Source organism: Urocampus carinirostris, chromosome 16, assembly GCF_059441175.1.
Source record: "Urocampus carinirostris isolate Australia breed hairy pipefish chromosome 16, RoL_Ucar_1.0, whole genome shotgun sequence".
In the NCBI taxonomy this organism is placed as follows: Eukaryota; Metazoa; Chordata; class Actinopteri; order Syngnathiformes; family Syngnathidae; genus Urocampus; species Urocampus carinirostris.
The window spans coordinates 26249818-26277200 of NC_142364.1; the positions used below are offsets into that span (position 1 = coordinate 26249818).

The window sequence follows — 27383 nt, forward strand, 5'->3', positions numbered from 1 at the left end:
GATTTGGGTTGGCGTTTGGACTCTATTAGAAACAATCCTTCTCTTACTTTCACCATTTCTATGCTTCACTGCCAAATATAAATAAATAAATTAAACTGTGGGGACGAGCATGACGTCTCCGGTACTCCCCCCAGCCTGCTTTCCATGAACCTAATGGGTTTCGCCCCCAACAGCTAATTACAGTGAGATAAAAGCAGATAGGAGCAGTGGTAATTAAAGCATAAGTACGCTTTAAACTCAGTTGGGCTTTATTAACACATGTTTGTTTGTTTGAACCCCTAACCACCAGGGTCATAGGTGTGTCATGGGCAAGTACAACCTGGTAGCGCCCATGTCTCTCCGAGGCCAACAAACGTTTCCACCTAGTCTCTAACTGGGCATCTTTTGCATGTTAGGCGAATGTGCTAACCACTGCACTACGGAAAAATATACTTAAGAAAAAATAATAAACTTTTAAGAACACTTCAAATGACACACCCCACCTTAAAAAAATGCATGTTTATATGTATTTTTGCTGTTTAAATGAAGTTTTGCTTACAACTAGGAGGTGCTTAATATTTTCCTCAAAATCAGCGTTCACCGCAAATGTCATAAAAACTGAAACGATAGTAATCAGCCTGTGAGAATGGCTCTTTTTATTCCCTTTCCATTTCTGTTGTAGGCCCAAAATAAACAACTTAGTAAATAAGATTTTAAAAAGAATTCAAAGAAGGGAAACTTCTCCAAACAGAAGGTCAAATCGTCCGTCAGACGTATTTGTACACGTGCTTGTCCTGCATTGTCTGCAATTCCAGCTTGACGGGACACTTGTAGAAGTGCGAGAGGAGCGACTCGGTGTAGCCGATCAGGAAGTAGAACTTGTGTGGCGGCATCTTTTGCAGCATGAGAGCGCACACAATCAGCATGTTGCCTCGGCGCTTGATCACAAGCTCATCGGCGAGGCAGCCGTGGAATGTGCCGAACATCAAGCGGCGGATGAAAGTGTCCTCCACCGTGCGCTCGGCTGCGCCATCTTCGTCTTTAAGGTTACCTGCCACAACGATGTTACCATGGATCACCAAAATGACACTGTGTGCAGTCCGAAAACTTTCATATCGCAGGTGTACGTCTATGTTTTCAAAACCTCGGACTAAGAGCTATTGTTTTATCCACCCATTTTCATACCTGTCAACCTCCACGGCTCCATACCCTTAAAAACTGTCGGATTTTCCCTTACAAAATAATCTTACACCATTTTTTTTTCCAAACGAGTTTATTTACGTAGTTTAACATGTTATATTGTACATGTGTTTCCTTATATCATATATATATATATATATATTGTTAATTAACATTTTGTTGTGAGATACTGAGTTGCTCGACATGAATGAGATTTATTATAAAAAAAGTTCAAAAATTACGTAGCTTGGACTTTCACTGTAGAAGGGAAAATACATGCAAATATAATTTAGTAGAATAATACATTTTCTTATTCAAATTATGAATTCATTTTCTGCATTAAATTATTGTTGGTAATATACTGATTAAAGGGATAACCACAAACCTGTCTTTCTTCATTTTCTCCTTTTATACTTCCTTTTTTTCTTAACTTCTTTCTACAACATAATAATTCGTAATATAATGTATCAAAGCAAGTGAGCCGTTTGAGAGCCGGCTCTCGTTAATGAGTTGAGCCGAAAAAGACGGTTCTCTAAAAAGAGACGGACTTCCTTTCACTACACAACTACCACATGAAATCCGATGTTTTTTAAGACCACATGTATTTCAAATACCAAAATAGAGGCTACCGCGGCGAACTCGTTTGACTTGATTGATTTGCTGTTTCGTGATAGTCGGTGTATACCGGATGGTACCCATAATTGACAAATTTGCGTTTTTCCGTACAGATTTTCTTGTATGTCGTACAGTTCTTGAAATGCATAGAAAACGCACTTTGTAGGGCAAAAACGTAGAGGTTGACACGTATGCATTTTCTGTGTCGCTTATCCTCACTAGAGGAGTGGAGGTGCAGTAGCCCTTTCCACATAACTTCAGGCAGTGGGCAGGAGACACTAAACTGAGAGACAACTCGCACATTCACTCCTAGGGACAATCTGGACAGGCCAATTAAACTTCATCCATCCATCCGTCAGCTGCACTGCTTATCCTCAGTAGGGTTTCGGGGGTGCTGGAGCCCATCCCAGCTGTCTTCGGGCACTGGGCAGGGGACACCCTGAACTGGTTGCCAGCCAGTCACACCAATTAAACTTACATACATGTTTTTTGATTGTGGGAGAACATCAGAATCTGACGAGGAAACCCACAAAAGCACAGTGTGAACATGCAAACTCCCCACTGTTTGATCCCATGACCTCAGAACTGTCCCGTGTGCGCGCTAACCACTATCAAACCATCCAAATATATCTCTACGGCTAAAAATAACATAATGTTGTGTAACTGAGTGCCTGCAATAATACAGTTTATTAATAGTTTGTTATGCAAAAGTTGGCAAAGGATGAAAAGCACCATTGCTGATTTACCGATTCATTTTTCTTGTTTCGGTCAGGAAAAGTCTTGTGAAATTCAATATGCGAGACTCATTTTGACACAGTAGTGTCGCTTCCAAAATAAATCACTTTATAAAATAGGGGAGCTTTTATTGTCACAGTCATAGATCTAAAAAAAAAAATAATGAAGAAAACAAAAAAGAGAAAAGGAAAAAAAAGAAGATAACTCAGAAAAAGAGAATAAAATGATAGGTATGAATAAAGAAAAGAAAAAGCTGACACTGTACATAGCGTGACAAAAGCATTGACAATTGAAGACAGCACTTTAAAGGGTAGCATTTTAATACAGACGCAGTATTTCCATCCTTCTCAGAGATGCTATGAATTTATAATATATTTGATGGTTTACCGTACGGTAAGCTAGTTTTTCAAAGAATCAACTAGATTAAATAATTTTTTAATCTGAAATACATCAAGAGTTCCTGCCCAGAGTCCAATGTTTGTCTTTGGCGATACGCAATGAGTGTCATAAGACTCATACGAACAGCACTTCTTTATGTTTTTATTTTTACTTTTTTCACTTTGAGCACTTGAATGAAAGTTTTGATTAGATGGCAGGCTTGGTTCAGGACTTACTAGTATGTTGCGACAGCCATCCTTTGTGGTGGCCGATGTGGTGAGGTTTCAGGGACTGTTCGTATGTCAGAGGACGGTCTCCTTTGCCCACACGAATGCGAGCGGCCCGGTTCTGCCAGGCAAGAAACATACAGACATTTGTAACATTCATTCTGTTGTCGAGACATGACCTCCAAGTTTTGCTTACCTTGCAGGAAACTGCCGTGACGTGTAAAGCTCTGCTTACAAGGGGATTCGACTTGCTAACTGCAGCCTACAAACAGAAAAAAAAGTATATAATGAGAAAGGTTGGTAAATCCCTGGAGTTTATTTTCTTTTCGAAATATGTATCCATAGATTTTGTTAAAGTGGCCATTGTGTATATATATATATATCTGTATTAATTTTGGGTCCTTGACATGATGTCTGATGATAACACCCTTAAAATTCGGCTTTAAATTGGACAGCAATTTAAAATCAGATTTGGACATTTGTGCTGTTGCCATCGCTTTCTATAAACAAGCAACGAGATAACACAGAGCAGTGTGACAAGCGCCCTTCTCCTTCGAGACACATAAGTCGAACTGATGCACAAATTATTTGCTGATGCACCCATCGCGACAATTACAACATGTAGTCTTTTTTAATATGATGCCACAAACATGGCACATCGATCTAAGGGCAGTTTTGCTCATTCCTCTATGCAGCACCTGACAAGCTGCATCAAGTTGAATGGGAGGCCTTAATCCCTGTTCAGTCTGAAGTCAAGAGCAGGTTTTCATGCAGGTAGCCTCTGTACATTAATGCATTCATCTTTGCCATCATCCTGACTTTCCGGAATAATGCCATAACATCCTGTATTTGTGTCAGTATCATAGTTACATGCATTTCATTTAAATGTTACATATAAATCACTCTGTGTATAGAAAATGTAGTTTCCCGTGTTTAAAGATGTGCTGAGCGCATTGTTTGTCTCTTCGGTGACAGCTAGCACTACGAACAGCACTGACAAACTAACAATCATCGTACAACTCATGATACCAAATTCTAAACCAAAACAGGCAATTTCCAATTGGATGTAAAGATAATGTTGCTTATGTGCAAGCCAAAAATGATTTAAAATAGCTTCGCTTACCAGAAAAAGCCAGCATCCTGTGCTGCTCAAGGACGCCGCCATCTTGTATTCGCGTTTGACAGTAGCGACAATAACATTACATACAGTCATTGTTGCAGTCGCCCATGATGACACAGCTTTCATTATAAAAAAACAACAACATTTTAATAGACAACTTAAAAGACTTAAAAGTATTTTATTTGGATATTATTGTATTAAAATTGAAGACTCCGGACAGTTTATTTACTCGTATTTTCAGTTTCTTCCGGAGGATTGTACACAGAACAACCGGATGTAGACGTTTGAACATTTTATATATTTCCACCAGAGCATTCAAAAGTGTAGTTTGGCTATTTTCATTATTATTTGTTTATTTAGCTCTTTTTTCCCGTTTTGCTCAGGTTGTTTTTTTTCACACTCGAGGTGAAAGTCGATCAATTTTGAAGGTGTCTGGCCGGAAGCTTAGTGTTGTTCTGGAAGGAACCATAACATTAGCTGCAATGCAACGCTGCTGACGTAAATACAGATTGTTTTTCTCCCCGAAAGTCAAATAATTTCTTTCTGTTCGCGTCAACGGCGTGCTGAGAAACTTCGGAACACATTTGCAGGAGCAACGCACAAAGCAAAGCCATGTCGTCGCCACTCGAAATGACAGAAATGTACGACCACGCGCTGCTTGGCATTTTGCAGCACGTCGGAAACATTCAGGACTTTCTGCAAGTCTACTTCGGATTTTTGTACCGTAAAACTGATTTTTATCGACTACTCTCCGGCCCCGGAGACAAGATGGGCTTCCCGCCAGGCGTAGCCGAAAAGATGGTCCTTAAGGTGAATTTACTGTTCGCATTTTCCCTTTGAAATCTAAGGATTCTGTCAGTATTTTTTGAATGTGTCGGATTTGAGTCATCTGATTTTGTAAAACATCATAGTTTTCCTCTGATAAAAATAAGTTGACACTTCTCTCACAGTAAAATAGAACATTTTCAGGCTGTCGTGAATTAAGATGATATTCGTGGTTAATAAAATATTTATTTTTTGTAACAGAACATTTTTTGGTGAATTGTCAATATTTTGGTTGAAGTGGGGCGATTACCAATAACGAGTGTCGATATTGGTACAGATACCAGCCCACTTTAAGGCATTAGTACTCATAATTGACCGATATGGGGTTTTCAGGGCCGATACGGATTTTTAGTATCAAGAGGGGGCTGATAACCGTATTTGGATTTGATATTAATTTGCTGTAATGGCTTAAAAATTGACGTATGAAATCTTTAATAATGCAGAATAAATATTTGTTTTAAAATCAAATAAACCTTCTATAGAAGATTATAATTTTAACACAACTAACATGAATAATATTTCACTAACAGTGCAGTAAATAAAATTAGAACTAGCAGCAACTCGTATAAAAGTACATACATGCTTAAATAGTTCCATGACTTTTCTTTACAATAAATAAAATAGTCTATACAACCAACATGACTTGAAAAATACTAATGTTATGGTAACCACTAATCACTCAGCCTTCCATTCCCGTGTGCTTTTTATGTTCTCTCTCAATCACAAACACACATGCTTGATTGACAAACTAATGTTATGATAAGAGCTAATATAAGTCTCCACCTGAATGAGCTTCCCTAAAACAGGGGAACTACACTTTTGAAGCTCTTAATCGCACACGCTTTTTTTTACCACGGACTTTAAAAAATGTCAATATCATCAAAGATCTTGATTCACAGGCATATCGGGATTTAGGAGTTAGCAAAGCTACAGCTGTTTACTTACTCCTTTTTAACGTTATTCTTCCTGCCTCAGTGACTCCACCCCCGGTTGCTTATCCAATCAGATGTCTATTGTCCAAGACAGATGGAGGGGAAGGAGAGGCTTGGTTGTATTTAAGCCTAAATAATCGGCCCGTCAAATAAATTTAAATGCAGATGTTGATATCCTTCAAATTCCAAAATATTGGTGCCGATAATTGACATTCCCGATAATCGGTCCACCTCTAATTAGTACTTCAAGTCAAGTCAAGTCAAATTTATTTATATAGCCCTTAATCACAAAAATCTCTCAAAGGACTGCACAGGATTACAATTACAAAATTACACAATTACCTGATCTCAAACCAGCATGCGGGCAAGGAACAACTCAAAAACCTCAGTGTGAGGAGAAAAGAGAAACTTTGAGAAAGGACCTCACATGTGGTAATCCCCCTTCCAGGATTGACCAGGGTGAATTACTATTAGCATTACTTCCTATCTTTTGTATCAATTTAAAATCAGGTACCTGAATCTGAATCACTGGTAGATCGCCATTAAAGGGACACTGTTTCATTTGACCATCAGATGTCTTTTTATTTTGTGGTTCATGGTAAAATGAGTGCTACAAAGTACGGAGACTCAAAGTGACCAAACTACACCATTATTCTTCTATTTTTTTTTTTTTGCATAGTTTTTCACGAAGTTTTTTTTTTTTTTACCCCTTCGACGCGAGATTGTGGACACATATCCCAGCTCCATCTTGATGAGGCTTATGCTATGAATACTGTACAGTGCATCCAGAAAGTATTCACAGCGCTTCACCTTTTCCACATTTTGTTATGTTACAGCCTCATTCCAAATTGTATTAATTTAATCTCTTATCTCAAAGTTCAACACAAAATACTCCATTATGACAATGTGTAAAAGTTTTTTTATTTTTTTTTTAAATTTATTAAAAATAGAAAACTAAGAAATCACATTTACATAAGTATTCACAGCCTTTGCTTAATACTTTGTTGATCCACCTTTGGCAGCAAATACAGCCTCAAGTCCTTTTGAATATAATCCCACAAGTTTAGCACACCTATCTTTAGGCAGTTTTTCCCACTCTTCTTTGCAATAAGTCTCAAGCTCAATCAGGTTGGATGGGAGACGTTCGTGCACAGCCATTTTCAGATCTCTCCAGAGATGTTCGACCGGATTAAAGTCTGGACTCTGGCTGGGCCACTCCAGGACATTCACGGAGTGGTTCTGAAGCCAATCTTTTGAGATCTTGGCTGTGTGCTTTGGGTCGTTGTCTGTTGAAAAATGAACCTTCGCCCCCAGCCTGAGGTCAAGAGCGCTCTGGAGCAGGTTTTCATCCAGGATATCTCTATATATTGCTGCATTCATTTTTCCTTCTATCCTGACTAGTCTGCCAGTTCCTGCTGCTGAAAAACATCCCCACAGCATGATGCTGCCACCACCATGCTTCACTGTAGGGATGGTATTGGCCTGGTGATGAGCGGTGCCTGGTTTCCTCCAAACATGGCGCCTGGCATTCACACCAAAGAGTTCAATCTTTGTCTCATCAGACCAGAGAATTTTGTTTCTCATGGTCTGAGAGTCATTCAGGTGCTTTTTGGCAAATTCGGGCTTCCAAATTCGGGCTTCCATGTTCCTTTTACTAAGGAGTGGCTTTCGTCTGGCCACTCTACCATACAGGCCTGATTGGTGGATTGCTGCAGAGATGGTTGTCCTTCTGGAATGCTCTCCTCAGAGGAACGCTGGATCTCTGACAGAGTGACCATTGGGTTCTTGGTCACCTCCCTGACTAAGGCCCTTCTTCCCCGATCGCTCAGTTTAAAAGGCCGGCCAGCTCTAGGAAGAGTCCTGGTGGTTCCAAATGTCTTCCATTTACCAATAATGGAGGCCACTGTGCTCATTGGGACCTTCAAAGCAGCAGAATTTTTTCTGTATCCTTCCCCAGATTTGTGCCTCAAGACAATCCTGTCTCGCAGGTCTACAGACAGTTCTTTTGAATTCATGCTTGGCGTTTGTGCTCTGACATGCACACTCAACTGTGGGACCTTATATAGACAGGTGTGTGCCTTTCCAAATCATGTCCAATCAACTGAATTTACTGCGGGTGGACTCCAATTAAGCTGTAGAAAGATCTCAAGGATGATCAGTGGAAAAAAAGATGCACCTGAGCTCAATTTTGAGCTTCATGGCAAAGGCTGTGAATACTTATGTAAATGTGATTTCTTAGTTTTCTATTTTTAATAAATTAAAAAAGTACAAAAAAAAACCTTTTTCACATTGTCATAATGGAGTATTTTGTGTAGAATTTTGAGATAAGAGATTAAATTAATACAATTTGGAATTTGTAACATAACAAAATGTGGAAAAAGTGAAGCGCTGTGAATACTTTCCGGATGCACTGTATATGAGTTTCTTGACCCATGAGAAATAAAAAAAAAATGCATGTTCACAGTATTTTATAGTTCATGTATTTTTGCTTTTTATTCAAGGCAATATATTTGTGTGTGTATATATATATATATATATATATATATATATATATATAATGCATGAAGTTTTTTGTACATCGACGAGGCACTAAATAATACACAATAAAAATATTAGCTTGGATTTCAGTCAATTCTGCAGATGGAGAGGAATTTTATAAACAACTGTATCCTGGTATCAGTCTCAATGATAACTTAAGATTTGGCCTTTGGTATCAGTTGGAAATATAGGACATTCCTATTTTTTTTCACCTGCTGATAGGGTGTCTAAAATTATTTCCCCCTAAAATGTAATTTTCAAAACCGCCTTTGTTAGTTATAGATTCAAGACTTAGGGACTCTTATTTAGCTTTGTTGACAAAAAAAATACTCCCAAAAAATTTCTCACATGCTATAAAACACTATCCTTTTTTGCAATGTATGTTTTTGTATATCTTTCACAGAAAGCAACTTTTGCCACTAACATTTACCATTAAAATTATTGATCAAGTTGAGCACAATAATTTAGTGGAAGCCAATGACACTCCTCTTCAGAAATACAACTTTACTTCTCTTTACTCAAATAAAAATATTTTATGCCCGTATTTATACTTGACATTGTTTGGCTTCTGATGCTGTTTTTTCAGTTTGTCTTTTAAGCAGCATTTTTTTCAACTTGATAACCGGATACAACTTGACTAGTTCAAGCCTACACGTTAATCCTTTCTCTTGCACAGACGTTCAAAATGTATGAGAAATTCTCCGAGAATATTCGTGAGCTGCAGAAGCAACCGGACGACTCAGCGGCGGTTCCAACAGCAGTCCAAGAGCTGGAGGTCACGTCGGAGGAGACACAATCGGCGAACACTACACCGGTTTTGGATTCCGTCACAGATTCTGAACCCTCTGTTAAACCTCAGGCAGTCAGCAATGAAACCGTCGTGGTTGAAAACAAACAGGCAGCTTCGTCGTCACGCTCAGCAAAGTGAGTTTTTGTCACTGGTTCGTCACGCTATTAAAGTTATTTAGACTGGGTTAACGCCGCATGTTTTTTGTCTGCTTCTATATGGCATCTTTCAAATCTCTAGCTAAAGGAATACGGATTTTAGGAAGAGATTGTGGCTTTTCCCAGGGTCCCTGAAGACAGTGGATGACTGTGAAACGATGAGGGATTCATGTTGAAGTCATTATTTGGAGACGTGACGTTTTCTAGTGTCCTTTAACGCAGCATCCATTTGATTCTTTTCTGTCCTTGTGTGTTTTTTCCCAGGCCAAACCAGAAAACGTTACCAAACGACTCTGACAGCTACAACGGCGCCGTGCGAGAAAAATACCAGTGGTCACAAGACTACAACGACGTGGAAGTGCGCATCTTCGTGCCAAAGGAGGTGGTCAAAGGCAAACAGGTGAGCAGAGCACCTGGCGGGGCATTCAGGCCGAAACAATGACAATAATGATGTCACGAGTGTGTTGGCGTGTCCTCAGGTGAGCGTTGACTTGCACAGCGGCGGCGTTCGTGTGTGCATGCGCCTGGGGTCTGAAGAGCAAACACTAGTGGAGGGCAAATTCTCCCACAAAATCAACACAGAGAATTCTCTCTGGAGCCTCGAACCAGGAAAATGTATCGTGGTAAGAAACCACCTTTCCCCTTTCAATTACAGTGGTACCTCTTCTTATGAGCTTAATTCGTTCCAGGCTCATGCTCGTCGCTAGGATTGCAAATGTAACGAGCATATTTTCCTGAAATGAAATGATTAAAAACGAATACACTAATAAGAATAATAAAATGATTTTAACAATATAAAATGTGAGTTTGTTATGAGCGCTTTAACAAATGTGTGCATGTGCTGCAGAGGAAGGAGAGGGTCGGTTGCAAGGAACAGGCACAGAGATCGCATACCTGTTAAGGTTTTCCCCGTATTTTTTACGGTTTTTGATCATTTCCCATTTTTTACGCCATATAACAATTTTCATACAGGAAAATAATCAATAAAAAAAGACTGATCACGCCTTGCTCATTTCGGCTCCAATCTGGATCATCTCGGTCACTGGTACCAGATGACAATGTCTTCGTAGATTGGAAATATTGTTGCGTATTCTACATAGTCTGTCTTGCTGTGATTAGTCGTAGCACCTCATTGTGTATGTAAGGTTTTTTATCGATTAATAAGAAGGATTTGCGATCATTAATAAGGGTAGCAATTGGCGGTAGTTGACTGGTAGGGAGATTGAGAAACTGTTGATGATACGTAACCAGTTACTTTAAACTTAAAATTAAAGTTACTTAACTTTAAATGAACATAAACACAACAAATCTTTACAGCACAACTTTGTTTTTTTGCCTGTAGTTTGCTTGCACAAACTGATCGAGCTGATGCTGTTGGTAAGCCTTCAAGAGCGGTCTCTAGTGGAGGTTTCTGGGACTGCTCATGAACTGGATTTTCATATAATAGCGCGCAAATTTTTTGTTTGAACAAAAAAATAAAATAAACTCGTATACCGAAATGATCGTGTTTAGAGGTGCTCGTATAAAAAGGTAGCACTGTATTCTTGGAATCACACTATTTTTTTTACATCTATTTTCACCCCTCACTCAAAAATTTGCTTTTTGTAACACCGCTTTGCTCTAGCTTTCCCTGAACAAATCGTCTGAAGTGTGGTGGAAGTGCGTCCTGGAGGGCGAGGAAGAGATTGATGTGGACAAGCTGAACCGTGAGCGCTCCATGGCCAGCGTGGATGAGGAGGAACATGCCGTCCTGGACCGCCTCACCTTTGACTACCACCAGAAGCTGCAGGGCAAGCCGCAGAGTCACGAAATGGTGGGTGGACAATTCGCCATGGGATGTAAATGCAGCTCACTTGATCACTTATGAAGGACTAATCCCGCCATATGAAGAAATAAATATGTAAATGAATAAATACTACTAAGATAGCCCACATTGCGCAATTTCCGCACATTGGGATGTTGAAAAATAGTTTGCTGTAAGTTAGATTTTGTATTGCGTGGACATTTTTCCGAGTACAGTACTTTACTGTAGTGCTTCTTTCCGCCGCTATCAGCATGTGACGCTGTGAGAAGTCACCCAGCATCCACCCCGTTGAAGAAATCCAGCTTCTACTTCCTGGCTCGTGTAAACATAACAACGTGTACTGTATAGCTAGCACACTCAAAACTTTGACGTTTTTATCGTTTAATAACTTGTGCATAGATTCAATATTGTAAAGAAGAGGATAGATTTTCATTTTGAAACAAAAGTGGAATAAGAAAGCTTGATGCGGTTGAGAAAATGGTCGGAATGCTTTTTTTTTCGGTCACTTTTTAACCATGGAAGAGGACCTTTTCCAAAAGTAAGTTAAACTGAACTTTATTTATCGTCATCCATCCATTATCTGCACCGCTTATCCTCAGTAGGGTCATGGGCGTGCTGGAGCCCATCCCAGCTATTTTCGGGCAGTGGGCAGGGGACACCCTGAACTGGTTGCCAGCCAGTCGCAGGGCACACAGAGACGGACAATTAACCTGACATGCATGTTTTTGGAATGTGGGAGTAAACCGGAGTGCCTGGAGGAAACCCACGCAAGCACGGGGACAACATGCAAACTCCACACAGGAGGTTCGATCTCATGACCTCAGAACTGTGCCGCACACGCGCTAACCACTGTGCCACCGTGCTGCCCTTTATTTATCTTTATAGAGCATATTATTTTATGAAATGTTCATTATTTTAGTACAAAACAATACAGGTTACTTATATAAACCTTAAACATACCAAATATAACACTGAATGCAACTTACGGACAAATTCAACTTACGAACGATCGTCCGGAACCTATCTCGTTCGTAAGTAGGGCAGCGTCTGTATATAAGGGGCATAGAATTATATGGCGCACATCCAAAAAATAAGTCACTTGACTTGACTTAAACGACCAGTGCCGTGGATTTACAAATCACACCCCAGGGACGTGACTTTAGGGAAAGCTGGTACTTTCCCGGTGGGTTTCAGGGGTGAATCGGTTTCTTGATTAGGGGGGGAAACCTCACCCCCAAATTGCCAACAAGGGGGGGACAATAAAAAGGAACAGCTGGCAGTATGAATATATTAACACGACACACATTTTTGACAAGTAGCATCCTTCATCATGATTCATACATAGTCATGGATGTTTTAATTTTAATCAAAAAACTTCATGTCATCAGACTTTATTGTAATCCACTGCAGAGTTGTAATCTCTGTGGGAAGACCTGGGTACGTCCAGGAACTGTCCATAGGGGGTCAAGTCAAGTCATGTTTACTTGTATAGCACTTAATCACGAAGAGTCTCAAAGGGCTGCATGGACAACAGATTATGGCAAACTATAGACTATTATTACACCATCCCCTGATCTAAAACCTACATGAGGGCAAGGAAAAACTCAAAAACCTCAACATGAGGAAAATGAAGAATCCTTGAGAAGAGACCGCACATGAGGTAATTCCCCTTTCAGGATGAACAGGCTGCAATGGATGTTGCTCTAACAAATAATAAACAAATATTGTCAACATAAAATATTGGTTATTCATCTGCTGTAGAATAGAAGTGTGTTTTAAACCTAGATTTAAACATTTCCACCGAGGTTGCAGTTCAAATTTCAGAGGGAAGAGCATTCCACAGCACCAGGGCCTGAACGCTCTCTAACCTGTGGATCTCTTCTTGGCTCTTGGGATCACTAGTAGACCAGCATTTTCAGAGTGCAGTCATTCCACCCATCCCAAAGGTCTGAGTTCTTTGAACTAGGATGGAATGCAAAAGTTTCGTTCTGTCTGTGGTAACAGGAAAATAAAAGGAGGAAATGTGGTCCTCACAAAACAAAGGCGCACGTAGTCTGATAATCCAGTGGAGACGAAAAGGAGAGTCTTTCGGGTCCGTGGCCAACATGGAGAAAAAAAAATAAGAAAAAGAAAATGAGTAGTTGTTGTTGTCCTGGGCTTATTTGCCCTACAGAATTATATTTTATTGCGACAAAATACACGAGAAAACAAATACCAAAATAAATAAATGACAAAATGCATTAATATTTCAATAATTGGCATTTATGTTTTAAATGTACTAGTGAGAATAAGCAATAAAAAAATGATGGATGGGTCGTTTATTTAAGTTCTATAAGATTTATCTCCATGTTCACTTATCAGGCTTAGATTTGCAGGTATTTATTTGTCTATACATTTATTTCTACATATGGCAGGATTGGTCCTCCATACTCACTTGCCACTAAACATTTGTATGGGCGAATATTTGTTTTTACTGTGTGGCAGAAATTCTGAGGATCCATAAGGTATAAAAACTATCAATACATCATAAAATAATTGTTGAATAATGTAATGTTTGATAATTAATTGTCGATTAATCCATCACGTTTTCCACCTATTTTTGGGAGGCGGGAGGGGGGCAGATGTCTGTTTTTTGTTTTTATATAATTGTGCACAAAATCGTGTGAGTGAGTGTTTACTGTGCTTATTTCATATCTTTGTGTTCATTGATGTTTGTGTGTGAGCACAGAAGGTTCACGACATGCTGAAGAAGGGTTGGGAGGCGGAGGGATCCCCCTTCAAGGGTCAGCAGTTCGACCCATCCATGTTTGACATCCCGCCCAGCGCAGTGCAGTTTTGAGCTTTCAGCCCCACCTGTTGGATCTTCGGCATCTTGCAGATGACGAGCAGTTTCTCTGTGACGTCAAGACGCACGGTTCGACCCACGCATAAGAAGGACAGTGACAGAAAACTGTCGATGAAATGACGGACTTTGTTCTTTTTCAATAAGGAGGATAAAAACAACAAAAATTGCACTGTGTAGCTGCTTTTGGTTTCAAGTACTGCACGGGCGAGCCTAACAGACTTTTTTTTCTCAAATAAATACAATTCAAAACCGCATTGTCCTTTTTGATCTGTTCTTTGTGAAGATTATAAAATATTGGCAAGTTGGTGACAGAGATAGCGCAACAGAATTCAGTCATGCCCAGTGTTGGGGGTGACGTGTTACAGAGGAACGCGTTCCTGGAACGCAATTACTTAACTCGATAACAAGTACTGTATAATGTGTCATTAATAAAACTATTACAACGTGGTGTGTTGCACTGTTACATATTATGAATTGATTTTTGACAATACAGTCATCACTTGAGCCACCAACAGCACACGCTAAATACACAATTTTAGAAGAGTGGGTGTTTAAAGAAACTTTCCAAGTAGAACTAAAGACACTTACGGGGGCACAGTCTCAAGCGTATAGTGCAAGAAAGCCGACATTTCCCCTACTTATATTTAGATAGTCTCCCTACTGTATACACAGCTACAAAACAAAATACTGAAATGTGCATATTTCATCGTGTGTCTCCAGTTGCGAGGGGAGATGGAACAATAAAATCAATGGGTTAGTACAGGATTTATGGCAAAATGCACAAATTTAGTCTTTTTACTCATAAAATATTTTTTGCAATACACGTTGCCTGGAGAAAACAAAAACATCTTGGACAGCACCCAGAAACTGAGAAGGAGATCTTGCAGTGGTTTGAAGCCCAAAGACAAAATGGATATGGAGTGTCTTGGCTAAGAGTTTGTGAGCTCTCAGGATTGCACAAGTCAAAAAATAATGAAGACTTCACTGCTTTTAAAGATAGGCGTAAACATTTTCCTCTATTTCATTATATGGCTATTATAAAGCAGTTTAAGGGGCTTGACTTCTTTGCGAGTATATATGGTAATTTGTAACAAGATAATTACTTTCAGAGTAACACTACTTTTGGGTGTCGGTAATCTAGGAGGGTAACCCAATTACTTTTTAAATGAAGTAATTTGTTGGCCTGGAGAAGAATGGCCATCCACCTGGCTGTACTTCCCCAAGACACACCACAAGAAGTGGTGCTCGATATTTATGCCTAGGTTAAGTCCAAGCTTGTGTCGGTGAAGAACTGTTCTGTTTTATCACTTTAATTTGAAAAATGTTTCAAACTTCTAAATTAATTAGCTGGCGTGCCACATTCATTAGCATTTATTCATCATTTCTAACACAATTTCTTTTCCAAAAGCTATTCAGCCTCGAATGTATTATTAGCGCGCGCGTGTCTGTGTGTGTGTGCCACGGGGAAGCCCACTCACGTGCACGCGTTTAAGGGGAGAGCGCCGGTGGGCGGAGTCTTCCTGTCAATTCCGTCTGCTGCGTCTCGCCGTTCACTGCACTTGTTTCCAAAACCGGAGCCGAACATTCCATCGCAACCATGACTGCCAATACGTGCACGCGCTTCACCGATGAGTACCAGCTGTACGAGGAGCTGGGCAAGTACGTGCACGCGCTTCATCATCTTAAATTGTCACACTTGCTGTTTTTCTAAAGCGGGTGCAGTATTTTGCTTCGCGATGCGCACGAAAGAGGACGCGAGCGCGCGCATTTGGGTCTGGAAATTGTGAACATTTAGGGCAGTTTGTGAGTGGGTGGCGTGGGACTTTGCAGAAATACGTGTGATCGTGGTGTGGGTTTCTCGTGCGTGAGAGTTAGTCGACAGACCCCGAAAAGTTGACAACTAAGCCTTATGATGATGCCATTTAAAGCTAATCCCGAATGTTTAAGCATGCAAAATGTGAGGAAAAATACATGTTTTTTGCATAAAACCTGTACATATTTCTAATTTCAATTATTTTCCAAGATAATGCATTTTGAAGACAGCATGGCTTGTCTTTGTCACCCTGAGATGTGACGTCATCGGAGGAACACCACCACCCAGCAAGCCAGTCGCCATAATGTTTAATGTGGTAATTAGTCAAACTGGTGTTTTAAGCGAAGGTTTGGTAGTTTTTGTGGACAAGTCCTTGGCATTGTGTCGCGAGTGGATGCAGTGCGAACGGCTATAGTGATAAAAGAGGTTAGGGTTAGGCGGGCAGGAATAAACAAACCAAGGAACATGGAAAAAACGTCACTAATGTCACGCTAGCCAATCAAAAACCACGCAGTAAGCAGCCAGACTAACTGTAAACCAACTACAAAAAGCGCCAACAGCTAGGATGATAAACGCGAAGTTGGCCAGGTATACACAAACCAAGGAACATGGCAAAACTGGTGCTAATGCAAGACTAGCTGATCAAAAAATACGTCAGGAACAGCCAGGGTAACCAGGAACCAACAACGAAAAGCAGCAAAAGCCGTGAACCAAGGGCATGGCAAAACCGGCGCTCATACCAGGCTAGCCGACCAAACAACACACGGTGGTCAGCCAACGAGCGCCAACTGGGAGCAGACAAAACAGGAACGCCCTCGGTAGCCCAGACGCTATTGGGGAGCCTTGCGAACAAATTATTCCAACTGCAAAAAAACACGAACGAAAAGCCACAATCGCCTACTTCCAAGCAGAAATGAGCAGTATGCAACCGCTGTCTGTTGTGTTAATGGAATTCGCCATTTTGAAAGTGTTGCTTTCCTTCAATGACGTCGCATTTCCTTAAGTAAAAGAGCCAGATGGCTTAAGTTTGAGACTAAATTTCTCAAGTCCCATGCAGGGGCGTGGAATATTTTGCAACATACTGTATTTGCTTTATTGTGGAATGGAACACTACCTGTTCTGTGACTGTTCTGTACAACGCACCACCGGGAGACCCACCTATGTCATAATGTGTTCAAGGACCGCCAACTGGGACTCTCATTGCCTTACGTAGTTTTATGGGCATCTAGTGCAGACGAAAAAGCTTTTTTTTTTTTTTTTTTACCTTACATTAAGTGAAATATTGAGTTTGATTGAATTGTAAATAAAATTTGAAAAATAAATCCTGATAACAAATAGTGTTTGACATCATCGGTTTACAGTGACAGGTAATAAGTTTCGTGTCTGGTGAGGTACAGTCAGATTTACAAATAAATGAAACTTAATCTTATACATAATTTTATTGGTAGAGCAAGGAAGCAATATAATGTATATACTGTACTGTAGCATAAATAAAATATGTTTTACTGTCTCACCTTAACTTATGAATGAAGTTAATGCGCAGCTCCTTTCGAACAAGAGCGAGAATAGATAGGTAATTCTCCATTATGAAAAAAAGTCCTTGCAACGAGAAGAAAATTACTGGATAGCTTGACTTTTTTCATACTAATTGAATTATAAATATTCATAACATACCGTGACAATTAGCAATTTTAATGAATTGTGATGTTAAAAGAGAAACAACACTGAATATATAACAACCAGGACCTCCGGCAAAGACAATGATTCTCGTATAAATTGCGACATACAAAAACAACAATATATTGGTACATAATCAAATTCAGCAGGCAACACTTTGGGAAAAAAATGAATGTTTGATTTATTTAATATGACACGTTTTTTGTAATTAAATCAATTTAAGTTTACCATCAATGAAGAGATATAAGGGTCGACCCTCCAGACTCTTATGTGTAACAGACACAAGTTGGACCTCAGCCCTCTGCCTCCAATGTTGTTCAATTGTATTACAGTAATGTATTTGATCATTCTATTTGAACAAAGATCGATAAACACAGTTAAATCGAATATCATCAACAGTGGTTCATGAAGACGAAGCAAAAAATGAGTATAGCATGTCCCTTTCATCGGAAATTTAAGACATTTTGCGCATCTGTACAATGTTTGCGGTTATTTACTCAATCAGCGTGACTGGTTTTTGGGTAGCTTTCAATTAATCTTTTAAGCAATCCAAAATCCTTAAATGGTGGGGTATTCAGTGACTGTTTTTGTGGGGAATAAGTGGATGACTGTTGAGGCAGTCCTTCTTTGGGCCGAAGTTGCAACCCCAAGGACCGTGAGCGGCCATTTTGACAGCGGTAGATTTGCTGATCCTGCTGAGCAGTCTACTTCCTGTCCTGCTTATTCGCCAGGGGAGCCTTTTCTGTTGTGCGCCGCTGCGTCAAAGTGTGCTCGGGCCAAGAGTACGCCGCCAAGATCATCAACACCAAGAAGCTGTCAGCAAGAGGTGAGATCGGAGTGCCCTCACTTTGGGTTTCCAGATAGAGTTCGGGTTTTTAACAGTATAACTTAAGGTGAATTGGTGAAGGTTTGGGTTCTAAAATAGGAGGATATCTGCATGGAGGGATAGGGTTTGGAGTCAAGGTTTTAAAAGATTCTTTTAAATTATGGTTTTAAAACGGCTTATGATTGTCAATGAAAGTTTTAGGTGTTTCTATGGTTTTGATTTGAACAAGAGATTTTTTCAAATTTGGATTTTGTGCTTGGGAGAAGAATGTTGGGTGTGTCTCAATAAAGGTTAAGGTTTTAAGCATTTGCTTAAGATTTGAGTTAAGGTTTCAAACTGGGGTTTCAGTTGTTAAGGTTGGGATTCAATCAAAAGAAAGTTTATACTCCTGGATTATGATTTTGGAAGACATCATTGGCCAATCGTGACTGTGATGTAAACAGTGCATAATAGGACAATAAAGGACAAACAACAGTGAGGTATAATGGTCAAGATAACTAACTGGCATCCGATGCAATCTCCTTTGCAGGTATCTGATATACAAAACTGTAAAAACTTAACAGGTTTCAAGTTTGATTTAAAAAAAAAAAAAGGTTGGGTTTTCCAATGTGTCGAAACAAGGCTTATTTTTTAAAGATCAAAAGTCTTGACAAGTGTTCAGCCTTGGTCGTATGGACGTTAATTGTGACCAATGTTCCCTCTAATTTTCCACGGGTCTGAGCGTTCACACAAAGTCGGTGAGCAACGCTTAAAAAAACAGTGTGCAACAGTAATCCCAAGTGTGGCAACTAAGTCATTATAAAACATGTCCAAAACTTGACATCAAGTTACATTTTGCTGAGTTTCCGGCAATGCAAAATTATTTTTCTCTTTTGAATGAATTGACTCATGTACTATTGCAAAGGTTGTGCGGCCTACAAACGTCGTTTGTTCTTACAATTCTTTCACAAGATATCCATTTCTTTTTATTTCCTGATATAGTTTGTCGCATAATATTAACATTTTTGGGGGCTTATTGAGTCGGTTTTAAGATACAGAACTGTACTTCATCACATTTTTTAGTGGAAGTACAATGTTGGCAACAAGATTGACTTGGTATAATTGCAACACAAACTTTTTCATCTTTTTCCCTGTTTTTTTTTTTCTATTTTTTAAATTCCTTTAAAAAAATCTCATTGTGTTTATTATTTCCTAGCTGTTACTATTTTCTTTGTGTTCTCTACTTACTTGTTAATATTTGTTTCTTTCTTTTCTTTTTTTCTGGCTTTTTTTCTGAATTTTTCCTTCTTTTTCTCTTCCTTTTGTTTCTTTTTTTCTCAGCTTTTTACTACTTAATTAGCAATTTGGAGCCCTGATTTTTTTGAGCTGGCTAGATTTTCTTGTGCGCAGAAAAGCTCTGGGTAGTGCACAATTGCGCACACACGCAGCTTAGAGGGAACATTGCACTGGATAGATTTTCTTGTGCGCTGAGAAAGTGCGGGCAGTGCGCAGCTTAGAGGGAACATTGATTGTGACCTGTTTTTGTTGTCCATGTGCACAGATCACCAGAAACTGGAACGCGAAGCTCGCATCTGCCGGCTGCTCAAACACTCCAACATCGGTCAGAGCACCAAACACACCAACACATCACATTTTTGCCATATTCACGAAAAATGCTTGAATGTGTATGTTTCATTTTGAATGTAGCTTCTCTTAAAACCTGGAAAAAACAAATGTGGAGAACCTTATAGTGCCTGAATGAGTGTCCTGAATGCATCGTGTTAATTCGTTGTTTGAAAGGAACGTAAAATAGTGGAAATACCCCACCTAACACCAGCTTTGTGTCTGGCAGGTGTTGCTAAGACTCAAGGTAATCTCTTAGCAGCAAACTAAAGCCTAGTTTGGAACAACATAGAGACTGTAATAACTAATTGAAGGGTAATATTGAGAAGTCAAGAAGTAAATAATAATAACCACACTCAAATACCGGTGTATGAAAAATCCTAAAGTGCATTAATCACGACTAAATCAGTGAAGGAGATACAAATTAATAAAATAATAATAAAGTTGTAGCTGAAAACTATTGCAATAATAACTATAGATACTGTGACGTATTTAAACATAAAAACATTTTTTGCAAAAATTCTCTACCCATTTTTAAAAAATGACCTTTATTAACAATCTTTTATCAAACACAACTTCTGTTGTTGTATTAAAAGTGTTGCATCTACGCTGGAGATCAAAATTATAGAACAACTCGTAAAAAATTGAATCATTTCTAAAACATCACTACAGTACTACATACAATGGGCCAAAACTGTATTTTGCCAAAAATGTACTGATCAAAATTAGAGAAAACTTTCAGGTGTCTCCCACTTAATGGTGATAATCTAGCACATGGTGCCAATTTCCTTGATCATCTGACGTCCCTTATTTAACTGGCATTATAACTGCCAGTTTCACTGACTTTGCAAGATGGTGGGCCATTCTAATGTGACTGAAAGCCTCAGACAGCAATCTGTGATTTCAAGAATATTTTATCTTTAAAAAACTACAAACTCATTCAAGTCGCCCAAGAAGGCTGGATGTCCATTTAATACAAATCCAAGAGAGGACAAGTCACTGCGGAGGATGTCACACAAGAGCTGAAATTCCTTGCCAGTTCAGTGCTGAACCTGGTAAGGATCCGTGTCGCCATACAGTTTCTTGTTGTTTAAGAGCTTTTTGACTGAAGATCCCACACTGCAGTGACCAAACCTCTCATTAGCCCCAGAAAATCAAAAAGCTAGACTGAGCTTTGCTGAGGAGCATGGTTTATGGACAGAGGAAAACTGGTCCAAAGTTCACTTCAGTGATGGAAGCAAATTTAATTTGTTTACGTACGAAGCATTATGTTCGGCGTCACATTGGCTAAACCCAAAGTGTGTAAAAATCTCAGTAAAAGGTGGAAGAGTAAGTGTCATGGTTTAGGGAATAATTCTTGCAGGTGGAGTTGGGCCTCTTGTACAGCTACATGGCCGAGTGAATGCAAATGTGTATTAGAATCTTCTTCAACAGCACATGGTTTCTTACTTGCGATCAGCCTGCAGTTTCCTAGAAGGTGAAATCATTGAATTATTGGCATGGCCTGCCCAGAGTCCAAAATCTCAACCTAATAGAAAACCTTTGGTGATAAAGTTATGGCCAAGAAACCCACTACAATAACCAGACTGTGGAGGAGGCTGGAAGAAGAATGGACCAAAATCATACCAGAGCAAGGTAAGAGACTAGTGCTTTCCTGGGCCACAGAGGTGCTGAAGTCATTCACAGCAGAGGCCTGTACACTTCTTAATTGCTAACTGTTGTAACCTTCAAAATTCTTCTTCCAGGCCAAAGTCATTGTTGTTCTCTAATTTTGATCACTGTATTCACTAATTTTCATCAGTGCCTTCAGTCTTTTTGTGAAAAGAAGATGGTATTATTTCAAAAAATTTTTTTTTTTTATAAGTTGTTCTCTAATTTTGATCTCTAGTGTATCTTGCTTTGCTTTTTTGTTTGTTAGTTTATCTTAAAGTTTGCAATTTGGAAAGTAGTCTCATTGTATAAATACAAACCTTGCCGCAATACAACAAGAAATACAATACCGGAGAAAGTAAGTGCAAATAAATACGATGATGAGATGAGGGAGGAGCTTAATTGCGATCTGCTATGGCACCTGTTTCAAACTCAAGGCCTACAGGCCAAATGTGGCCCATCCCATCATTTTGTGCGGTCCGTGAGACAATGCTGAGAGAAGCAAAGGAGAAAAATCGTCACAGACGCGCAAAAGTTTAAAGAACCATTGGGCTCCTTTCTATTATAGATATGAAATATAACAGCAAAGTCCCCAGTTCAGGTAAACATTTTCATAAAAAAATAAAAGTCAAGAGTAGAAAGCCTTTCAAATCATTATATAAATCATTTAAATTAGCGTTCGTCTTTTATTTTTGTCATCTTCCAGTCTGCATGAGTTCCCTGAGTAAAATTGATTGTAAGGGAAATTAATTAAATTGTTGTTTTTCTTCTATTTTTTTTTGCACAGTTAATAAACACCTCAAGAGATTAAAAAATATTGAGGATAAAAACCCTAAACCATTGTTTCATAATCAAATCTTACATTCCTTAGTCATTATTTAATTGTGAGCCTCCGAAAAGACCCCCAGCCCTGCAGCTAAAGGAAAATTTTAATGGAAATCATCTACTAGTCCTGGCCCGTGATAAAAATTTTTTCGACCATGTGGCCCCCGAATTAAAACTAGTTTGACACCCCTGGTTTATAGTGACACAGCAGAATGAAAATGCAATCAGATAGATTTGCATTTTTTATTCTTTGTTACATAAGATACAAATAATACTCAAAAGTGAGGTGAGGGTTTTTTTTGGTAGTTTACCTGAACTCGATGAATAAACGTTTTTATTAAGTGTAATTTCAATATCAAATAAAATTGTGTATGTGTGTGTTGTAACAACTGATGACCATCAAACTGAATTATGTCATGTAGTGCAAAGTCAAAGAAGTGTTTGAGCTGTGTTTTTCTCGTAATTGTGGTGTTTGTGTGCGGTGGATGCGGCAGTTCGTCTCCATGACAGCATCTCCGAGGAGGGCTTCCACTACCTCCTTTTTGATCTGTGAGTTTCTTCCTCCTCTTCTTATTCCTCTCGGTCTTCGTCACCATGCATACATCCAGGTTACATAATGCACACACCCCTACACCCCTCCCCACCCCCATCCTCTGCACCCCGCATATCCCTCAAAGCGTTCCTCCTCGTCTTTAGCGCACACGCCCCCGCAGTCCCGGAGTCGGTTGCTATGGCAACACGGCCCCTGTCAGTATTGCGGTTGGGGTTTCCCCCTCAGTAGGACTTCCCTCTTTACTCACTTGGTTTATGTGCAAGCTTGTGTGTAAAGGAAAGTTCTTAACTAATTTATTTGTTTATGAGTTTGTGTTTATGTATGTGTGCGTGTTTGTTTTTGATGAGAGGCTGTTATAGAAGTAAATGCTACTTGCTCTCACCTTGAACATCATACTCTCACACAACTATTAATCCAATTGATGAAACCATGACGGACGGCAATAACTCGTAGTAAACAGTGAATTGTAGACAACAACGACAAAAACCTAAACTCTTCAACACCATTGGCAATGAGTAGTCAAACGAGTATTGTGCAGCTGTCCGATGAGGTGGCTCACCTTGTCAAAAACCCATTGTCATGATTACCCATGAGAGTCACCTGTGCCCGCTCATTTTGCGCCCACCGCTGCGGGCTCTGATTGGCTCCCTGTCTCTATTTGAACCCTGTAGTGTCAATTCCCTGTTGTCAGTCCGTCTGCGAACCTCAGTGTATGCTAGGCAAGCCTTTTTCGACCCTGACTCCCACCTGTCCCGTTTTTGCTCCCGTCTGTCCCATTTTGATCCTGACCATGTCTGCTCTCCCAGTCCCGGCTTCTGACCCGATTTTCCGTCCATGACACCGCCATCGCTCGCTACGGAAGATCCACTTCCATGTTCGGATCACAATCCGAGTACTAGAGCGACTTGCTTCCCGCGTCCAGCGAACACCGGATCGTGGGCGCAGTCCTTCCTCTTTCCTTCAAAAAAACTTGGGAGAAACGTAACGCAATTGGGTTCTGTTTCCCATTCTAGTGCTGACACCCATACCTTTTTCCTCCTCACACCTTTACACATTCTTCCAAATCATCCTGACTTCAGTACCACTATTTTGTAAATGGAGTATTCCCATACACTAGTGCTAAACTGAAAGCATATAAAAGTCTGGATGCTTACCAGTTCTTTGTGGCTGGTACGCCACGAAAAATGCATACCCGGCGTTAACCGTCCCCCTCGTGCAAACGTTACTAAAACGACTTTGCATCTATATTTTGGGGGACTAATAGAACAGTAAACTACGGGGCATTTGCACCTTGTATAGAAATCACACAGGGACAGACATTTCGCTCGCTCATTCACACCTAGAGACAATTTGGACCGGCCAATTAACCTGACATGCATGTTTTCGGAATGTGGGAGGAAACCAAAGTGCCCGGAGGAAACCCACGCAAGCACGGGGAGAACATGCAAACTCCACACAGGAGGTTTTATCTCATGACCTCAGAACTGTGCCGCACACGCGCTAACCACTGCGCCGCCTGCTGCCCGTAACTCGTACATACTTAACATAAAATTGCTCGGAAATACATCAAACATACCTTGTAAAAAATGTTCGTTGCAAATCCTACTATACTTTCATGCACACTACTATACTTTCTCACACTTACTACTCTACTTCTCTATTCTCATACAAACACAACTATACTCTCTCACTCATATTACTGTACTCCCATACACACACTACTATACTTTCTCAAACGCATATTACTGTACTCTCATACACGGACTACTACAGTCTGTCTTACATTTACGCTCACACACATACTACTATACTGGGAGAAACTCCAGTTTGACATCGAACAGTGCAACATATACACAAAATCAGTGTGCATATCCATAGTTATCCAAAGTACCGAAAGTAAAACGACACTGCGAGGTGAGGTGATCATTACACGAAGTGTAAAAAAAATCTGTAGTAATAGCAATTTCAATAGTGTGTTGTGTGTGAGTGAGAAAAACAGTGCGCATGAGAGTCTTTGTGTCACGATTGCCCATTGCCCTCACCTGTGCCCGACCGTTTGGCGCCAGCTGCTGCTCGTTGCCTGATTGGCTCCCCTCCTATTTAAACTCAGTGCTCTCATTCACTCCTTGTCAGTCCATCAACGAACCTCTGCACTTGCAAGGCAAGCATTTTGACTCTGTCCGTTATCGATCCCGTCTATCCCGTCCTGTCCGGTATCTTGCTCGTACATCCTGTATCCGGTATCGATCTCGTCGGTCCTGTCCTGTCCTGTATCCTGCCCGTGTACCCTGCATCCGGTATCGACCCCGTCTGTCCCGTCCTGTCCGGTACCCTGCTCCTGTATCCTGTATCGATCCCGTCTGTCCCGTCCTGTCCGGTATCCGGCTCGTGTATCCTGTATCTGATATCAATCTTGTCTTCCCCTGGCTTCCTGTTTTCCCGCGTCTGACTCCTCTTCCCCACTTCTCCTGCCTAGCGATCACCGAATCGCTGGCGTTTGTGTTCCCGCGCATGACTGCCCCGTTTTCGTAAAATAAAGATTGGTGTGAAAACGTTACCCATTTGGGTTCAGACACTTTGGGAATACAGTAGTGTGTTTTCGAGTTTGATAGTGTGCGTGAGTCGATAGTGGTGTGTCATTTCATTTCATTTCATTTCATTTCATGTGTGTGTGGGGAGGGGAGTATAGTTGTATGTGTATAAAAGCATAGTAATGTGTTAATGATATTAAAGTAGTATGTTTGAAAGAGTATAGTAGGGTTTGTGCATGGTTATGAACGCCTGTAGGAGAGCAGAGTGCATTTGTGAGAGTATACTGTTATCAAACGGCCTCTGATAGTTTTCGGTGTGTGTTTTTATTTATGAATAAGCATGATTGTTGAAGTGTCAGCCTCCAAATGGTTGTACCTTAGACGTAATCAAATTAATATGTGTGTTCTCAGGGTGACTGGAGGCGAGCTCTTTGAAGATATTGTGGCAAGGGAGTATTATAGTGAGGCAGACGCCAGGTAAGACATTCATAGCAACAACTCCTTCCTACTAGACAAACATACATACATGCATCCCTACATACATGTATACATATATGTAATTGTCGAGTGGGTTTCTTCTGATGATGATGATGACAGTGCAGGTCTCTGCCCACCATGCAGACATGGAGAGGGATTGCACCCACGCATAACTCCACTTTGATTTAGGTGCTTTAAATCAGTTTGAATGCACTTGTGTTGGCGAGCCAGACAGAAAGGAGGAGGAGCCTCCCGCCCTGCCCCAAAATATGTTGGCAACTCATCAACGTCTGCCCCGTGATGACTAAAGTAGCTCATATGTAGATGGGCCACTTTTTATGACTATGTAATATATGAAACAATTAGGATAAATGAAAACAACTTTGATTAGTGGAAATTAAAACATTTCCAGTGCATAGCAAAAGTATTGGCCCCTAATAACTTTTCATCATGTTGCCACATTTTGGGCTTCAAACTTAAAGCCAAAAGTAAAAATATACAAATGATTTATTCTGAACGATCTAATCCCGACCTAAATGGCTAACAATGACAGAGTGCACCTTTATGTCATTAACTCTTAAATTCAAATGTTCCTGATGGGCCCAGATGTCTGTAAAAGGAGACAATTGAGAACTGACAGATTAAAGAAGACCAAAGAACACACCAGGCTGTCTGGGATGAAGTTTTGGTAAAGTACAAGAAACGAATAGGATACAAGAAGATTTTGCAACATTTACACGTCTCCCAAAGCGCTGTGCGGGCAGTAAAATCAAAATGGAGAGAGCATAAACCACTGCAAACCAACCACGACCGAGCCCCTATAAACTTTCAGCCACAACAAGGAGGAAATTAATCAGAGAAGCAACCAAGAAGCCCATGATCACATCTGACGACCTGCAGTCATACACAGCTGAGGTGGGGCAATCTGTAGATAAGACAATTATTAGTCATACTTTGCATAAATCTGCCCATTATGGAAGAGTGGAGAGAAGAAAGCCCTTTCTGAAAGAATACTAAAAAAGGCCCATTTGGCATTCATAAGAAACCTCATGAGAGACACAAATAACATGTGGAACAAGGCGCTCTGTTCAGATGAGACCAAAATTGAACTTTTCTGAATGAATGCAAAGCGTTATGTTTGGCACAAGAGTAACACCCTGAAAACACTCATAGCTCCACCCTTTTTTACCTGCCATCACTATGTCAAACATGCTCTGGGGTTGTTTTTTTTCAGCGGGGACTGGGAAGATCGTTGATGGGAAGATGGATGGGGCCTAACACAGGGTGATTCCGGCAGAAAATCTGTT

The 27383-nt window shown here is 40.1% G+C and overlaps 3 protein-coding genes across 4 annotated transcripts in view; 2 read left to right on the top strand and 1 right to left on the bottom strand.

The window, feature by feature from the left end:
- Positions 1-618: 618 nt before the first annotated feature.
- Positions 619-4488, bottom strand: mrps24 (mitochondrial ribosomal protein S24). The gene is made up of 4 exons (XM_088320347.1): positions 4237-4488; positions 3310-3375; positions 3123-3234; positions 619-1030 (listed from the first exon to the last, which is right to left on the bottom strand). The coding sequence occupies exons 1-4, from the start codon at positions 4357-4359 to the stop codon at positions 747-749; spliced, it is 585 nt and encodes a 194-aa protein (XP_088176473.1). The 5' UTR covers positions 4360-4488; the 3' UTR covers positions 619-746.
- nudcd3 (NudC domain containing 3) lies at positions 4477-14374 on the top strand. The gene is made up of 6 exons (XM_088320346.1): positions 4477-5043; positions 9205-9452; positions 9738-9873; positions 9953-10096; positions 11098-11286; positions 14006-14374. Exons 1-6 carry the CDS (start codon positions 4846-4848, stop codon positions 14114-14116), a joined length of 1026 nt encoding a protein of 341 aa, XP_088176472.1. The 5' UTR covers positions 4477-4845; the 3' UTR covers positions 14117-14374.
- A 1253-nt stretch (positions 14375-15627) lies between these two features.
- The window catches only part of camk2b2 (calcium/calmodulin-dependent protein kinase (CaM kinase) II beta 2), a 55542-nt gene continuing 43786 nt past the window's right edge, over positions 15628-27383 (top strand). For both annotated transcript variants that reach the window (XM_088319996.1, XM_088319995.1), the window contains exons 1-5: positions 15628-15781; positions 18344-18438; positions 19979-20038; positions 23010-23064; positions 26011-26076. In XM_088319996.1, coding sequence (XP_088176122.1) covers positions 15720-15781; positions 18344-18438; positions 19979-20038; positions 23010-23064; positions 26011-26076 — 338 coding nt within the window. In that variant the 5' untranslated portion in view covers positions 15628-15719. The remainder of the gene's footprint in view (positions 15782-18343; positions 18439-19978; positions 20039-23009; positions 23065-26010; positions 26077-27383) is intronic.